The sequence below is a fragment of the Augochlora pura genome, unplaced genomic scaffold (assembly GCF_028453695.1).
Source record: "Augochlora pura isolate Apur16 unplaced genomic scaffold, APUR_v2.2.1 APUR_unplaced_543, whole genome shotgun sequence".
Taxonomy (NCBI): Eukaryota; Metazoa; Arthropoda; class Insecta; order Hymenoptera; family Halictidae; genus Augochlora; species Augochlora pura.
This window is the reverse complement of record NW_027585893.1, coordinates 1-6,431: the sequence shown is the minus strand read 5'-3', so window position 1 is coordinate 6,431 and position 6,431 is coordinate 1. Positions and strand designations below refer to the sequence as shown.

The window sequence follows — 6,431 nt, the reverse complement described above, 5'->3', positions numbered from 1 at the left end:
AGTTTTTAAAATAAGTTTAGCAATTCCGCAGAGTATGTTATGTTCGACAACAAGTTCCATTATGCATCGGAACACGAGGGATCTCACGAGCGGTCTTTTAATTATTAACGAGCGAACGTTGAATGATTTGTTGCAGTAACGGTGCAAGCCGAGAGCATGGGTATCAGCCCCAGAAAGTTCACGAGGTTCCTGATATCCAGCGAGCCCGAGAGCGACGACGACGGCACCGACAGCGGCGTGTTCGACCTCCAGGACGACTCACTGTCGAGGTATTTGGAAGTTTGCCCGAACGCGGTCGTGGAAACGTCGAAGGTGCCGAAAGAGGAGATATCCGTGGCCTGGACCAGCCCTTCCGAAGGTAGCGGTTGCATATTTATCAGGTGAAGGGATATTTTAATAAAAAAAAAGAAAACAGCATGAACGAACGACGCGTTGTCTGTTTCCTTCATTGTCATCTCGTTGAAACGACGTTCTCGAGAAGCTGCTTCGAAAAGTAATACTTCAAAAAGTAATACTTCGAAAAGGAAAACCTCAAAAAGTAAAACTTCGAAAAGGAAAACCTCAAAAAGTAAAACTTCGTAAAGGAAAACTATCATAAATGGTAGTTTAAACTTTTATCTAGGACGACGTCACAAATACACGTTATACAATCTATTTGGTTCTAGTTTATAACATTCGAAAGATCTGTTTTGCTATGAGAATGCATTGCGTCAATAAATTCTATTTTTAGAAAGACGCATTTTCTTTTATTTGTTAATTACAAGCATCGAGTAAATAATATATAATATTATAATAATCTTGCGAGTACTGTTTTTTATCGATTATAAATGCATATTATATTATAAAAGTGTTCCAAAAATCACTCGCAATCGAATAATAGATTCCTGAGATCATTTGAAGTAACTTTTTCCTTTACAACAATTTTCTACGAGGCTTCGTTAAAATGTTATTAACGAAAAACATTTACCAATGGGCGGCGAGTATCGCTAACGGAAAGGGGCTGGGCTAATCAGCAAAAACTAGCCTTTATCCGCCCACTGGCTCGGCTGCCTAGCGCCAATTGATCTCGCCGCTCATTAGTCAGCGTTTTTCGTTAATAACTCATTAACGAAGTCTCGTAGAAAATTTTGGTAAAGGAATAAGTTACTGCAAATCGCCTCAGAAATCCTTTATATCTATTTTTTAAACATTCTGTGTAATGATCTCGAGTTCGTATCATCTGCAAATACATTTTAATATTTTGTAACAGGAAATAATCCTTCCAAAATCACCGCAGACGTCTATGCAAAATAACAATTACCAAGATTTGCTATAAAATAACAACCCAAGTCTCATAAAAATGTCTTTTCCTTAAAGATAATTTCTTAAATTACAATTAAAATATTTTTCTCATGTCTGTACAATTTTATTTCCGACATTCTCGTCAAAACTGCACAAAATCCGCGATTATTAACACTTCAATGGCCTCGCATCTGCACAGTTAGACGACGATAGGGGCCAGTAGAATTAGTTTAAAAGAACTTTATGTGAATTAATCAAATAATTCAGCACGCGCAAGGACAAAAGAAATATGGCAAATCAAATATTTTCCTTTGTATGATAACTTTGAAATCTTTGTAATATATCCCAACGATTTAGTATTAATTTAAAAGATCTAAAATATCAAACACAGTCAATAATTATCTAGAAATCAAGAAAGTAGCGACAAAATACGAAGCCAATAGCAATGTCCGCGCTTGTTTGCGTTCATCAGTCATCGCCCAGAGAGCATGGCACCGACCGATAACTTTCGACGGTGTATTAAAGTATTAATACGTGGAGAAGCATCGGTCGAAAGGTACCCGTACCAATCGAAACGAAACGCGCGACGGACTAACGGCTTCCCCGGGACGAAGCGCCGAAGTCATTCGCGCGCGTTCGCGAAAAACAAATTTCGTACAGCGTCGGAACGGCGATCGAGAGATCTCGTCAGCGGCCCGACTGACGGCGTGTCCGTTGTGTTTCTTTTTTTCCCGGGGCGCAGAGCAACGATATTGGAAACGCCGGATACGTGGTTCATGGATGATCCGAACTTAGTTCTGAAGATCTGTCAGGACTTGAAAGCGGAGGCGGATGATCAGGGCCCGGTGTTGCAGGAATGCTGCGCCTGCGAGGAGGCCAAGTACGAAGTTACTTTCGAGGGACTTTGGTCGAGGAATACCCACCCGAAGGCACGTAAGAACCTCGTCAAATAAAATCGACAGTCGGAAGTGCATGGAACTGCCGGCTATCGATCCCCTCGCATTTTTAGGCTTCCCCGGGGGTCGGAGCGCGAAAAAGCTTCTAGCCGATTTGCCGGTTTCTGGTAAACGTTGCCGTCGATTCCGTTCCACTCGTTTTCGCGGCTCGAAAAGTCGTTTGGCACGATTCTAAGATTTTGCGGCAATCGTCGCACTTTTTTTATTAATACGATTAACCCTTTAACGTACTTTGAGCAGTCCGATGGAAATGAGTAGTAGTTGGTTAATGGATAACAATAATTAATTGTGGAAGTTGAAATTCTGTTCTTTAAAATTGAAATATCCTGTAGTAATTTTCTGTAATAATAAGTTTATCATAATAATAATATTCTAACACTCTGTAATAACAATATTCTAACAATCTGTAATAACAATATTCTAACACTCAATAATAACAATATTCTGATAATCTATAACAATAATATTCTAATATTCCATAATAATATTCTAATTCCTCGACATTGAAGCATCCGAATAAATCTAGACACGAAATAAACATTAATTTCCTATAATTTCTAAGAAACAGTTACAATTGTATAATTTTTAATCTCCCTGTAAAGAAAATGCTACGTCAAGGGATTAATTCCATGGGGTTGTTGCAAGTATTTTATGAAGCGGAATTTATGAATATTTACACGCTGTTCCATCGTCAGCCATTTTGTAGAAATAAAAGAACTCCGGTGAGCAGGTGAACGTTTTTATGCTTGAAAAGTTTGGAGAGCGTTATTATGCTTGGAAAATTACGAACTATGTTTAAAGAAACAAGACGGTAGACTTTTATTCATTTATGGAAACGATTCTTTAATCTTGATATTTCATTAACGCAAAATTATTTTTATTACTTTTAACGTCAGCCATTTTGTGGATACAACAGATTTGTGTTGAATAACGGTTTGCATTTATAAGGCAAAGTTTGGGGAATGTTATTATTGTTAAATAATTATGAACTGCATTTTTTAGGAAAATGTAAGTCAACTATTTTATGCAGATGATTTTTTGACGTAGATATTTTATGAACACGATATTCATGAAAATTTATAGATGTACTTAATTACTGACCTAAGGTCAGCCATTTTGTGGATACAATAGATCTTCATTGAATGATCGTTTGCGTTTAAACTGCGAAAGATGGAGAATATTATTAAGCTTGATGAATCGCGAAGTCCTTTCTTAAGCAGAATTTAATTAAATTAATTAATTGGAAAGTCTCTTATATTATATAACTATCTCTTATATTATATAATTAACTGTAATTAATATATAATATAAAATATATGGTTACACGTAACATCGCAACGTCAGCCATTTTTCGGAAATATTATCATCATTAAATAATTATTTGTATTTTAATACATAAAGATCACAATTTATGATTACCGTTTAAGATTAATTTAATTAATTTTTTGAAGACAAACAACTGTAAGCACTTTTTCGACGTCCGCCATTTTGTACACATAATATGTCCATTCAATAATTCTTTTATGTTCGAGACACAATGCTGGAAGCATATTATTATTGCTAAAAACAGCGCGGATAGCGATTTTAATGGAAGCTGACTTGAAATTAATTAATTACGGGAGAGATCTGAAATTATATTATATTATCATAACGAGAGGAAGCGGCGATTAATTATACAAAATAGACAAGACGGTATCAGAGCAACTTATTTTCTCGTGGAATATATAAATCGAAATGTTAGCCGTTTCATAAATAAATATAACTTATATATTGCCAATTTATAAATAATATATCTTTGATAATAAATTTCAATTTTTAGTTATATTATCGGTCCACTATAATAATATTTTTATAATAATATTTCATTTAATCCACTATAATAATATTCCACTATAATAATATCTTTTGCAAGGGCGTCTAGATATTGTTTTAAATTATCAAAAGCAAAGAAAATATTTTCAAAAATTTGAAAGTGATGTCATAGTGTTTACAAACAGATATTTGCGTTTTAATGAAATAGATATATTTTTATTGTGAAAACGGCGTTAAAAGGCGGTGAATAGCGAGAAAATCAAGGTGTTCAGTGTAATTAACGATTAAATTAACTGACCTCCCACATAATTATCCCGTCACGGTTCCCGGATTCAGGAAAGTCGTCAATGTTTCATCTGTGTGCCTGTTCGCGCTATCCGGCGAGCCTTTGATGTTTATATTAACCAGAAATTCCAGAGACCTGCTGCATTTCACTGGACGCGTTTGCATTTAATTCGTAAATTCGACGCCACAAGGTGATTATGATAACTATAAATCGCATAATTAAATGCACTAGACTGCGCAACAAATAAACGACGGCTGTTATACGCAGTCGCTTGTTTATTAGAGGACACCTGCGGAATTGTTTCATTAGCTAAAAACAGCAATACTCCGTTGCTATTATAAATGCAAATACAAGCATACCAATAGATTATTAACAACAGGAAGATCGAGTTTGTTTTAAACAGTGCAAAAAGAATTTACAATTTGAGAAAACGCCTACGAATCAATTATATGTAAACATATATATTCTTTTTATATATTATACTTTATATATGAAATATTATATATAATAATATCAACATTATTATAATATAACCAACAGTATGAATTAGTTATACAAAACAGAAAATGAATAAAAATGTATTCCTTTCTTCAATAATTTCAACACGTTAAATTCTCAAAACATCAAAATTATTTAATTAATTAAACCCATACCAGAGAGCTATGTTAAACTAATTAGTTTAATTGTTATAAATATATAGTTAATTATTGATAATAACAATACTATATAAAACTATTAGTTTAACTCTTTCCTTGTTTAGAAATCCTATTAACAACTACTTTCTCTCACATTACGGCTAAAAAATAATTAAATAATCTAGTTAAAAATTAGTGCCAGTCTTTTGACTGATTCCTATCGGCATAGGTATAGTATTTGAGTAATTCTCTTGTTTTTAAACAGGACTTTCCCAGCAAAGGATGGCTCATTAGATTCTCCGACGTGATCGGAGCCTCGCACACAGTCGATTATAGCTTTTGGAGTTACAATGGCATGGCCAGCGTAGGTCTGCGTCAGGTGGCGGAGCTTGGGTCAACCAGAAAACTGGAATCCGAGCTGAAGGATCAAGTAAACGCCCTCAAATTATAGCAACACTATTATTCGTCAACGGACGATTACTATCGGGTGGAAATTGTGAAAATTATAGACGGACGCAACATAATTCCTACACTTTACCTCTGTCCTCTATACGTGTAATATTTAAATCAGTATGAATTAGTTATATGATACTATTTTTCCCACTCTATAACTATCTCATGCAAGAATAAACATAAAGAAATAGAACAACATTTGAAGGATAAAAAAAGTAACAGAAAATAATACAAAACTTTATTCTATCTCTATGCTCTGTACATATAATATTTAAATCAATATTAATTAGTTATATAATATTATTCATTATTCCACTCTATAACTACCGCATGGAAGAATAAACATAAAAAGAGAATGGAGCAATATCGAAAACATAAAGAAAGGTAACAGTTTTACATTGTTTTGGTTTAGAGCGAGCACATCAGAACAATAATCAAGGCCAGAGGAATAAGTTACCCTAATGTGACCGGCAAAACTTTCGCCGTCTTCCGCGTCGACCAAAAACACCATCTTATGTCCTTGGTGTCCATGCTGGGTGAGATTCTTAAACTTTCTTGTATCATGTATTAATAACAAGTAACAAATAATAATAGATAATAAATAAAATCAAATAATAGTGGTAATGGTAATAAAAAATAATAAGTAATAAGTAAATTAGTACTAATAATAATAATAATAATAATAATGAATTGATTACACGATCGATTACGTTTACTATGTGTACGTTTAATAACTACGGCGATTCTTGAATAAAAAAAGAAAGTTCCGCCATTTGGCGGTGGTACTTTCAAATCACAATGACGTTTCTGAAAAGTTTCATGAACGGTTTGCTTTTTAATCCATAGTCCCGGAACTTCCATCCAACTAGTTGAGCTTACTGGCCAGTGAACCGCGTTATGGAAGTAAAAAAATCATTTTCTAGATCCTTCCCCGGATTGGATAGTCGGAGTTTCCGGACTGGAGCTGTGTCTCAGTAATTGCTCCTGGATCGAGCACAAGGAGCTGAA

At 34.5% G+C, this 6,431-nt stretch overlaps 1 protein-coding gene across 1 annotated transcript; it reads left to right on the top strand.

Moving 5' to 3' along the window:
• Positions 1–141: 141 nt before the first annotated feature.
• Positions 142–6,425, top strand: LOC144477944 (spondin-1-like; the record flags this gene model as incomplete). Its single annotated transcript, XM_078195668.1, has 5 exons — positions 142–380; positions 2,024–2,210; positions 5,236–5,400; positions 5,836–5,959; positions 6,347–6,425. Coding segments are annotated over exons 1-5 (779 nt in total), but the record flags the coding sequence as incomplete, so codon positions are not given.
• Between the last annotated feature and the right edge of the window lie 6 nt (positions 6,426–6,431).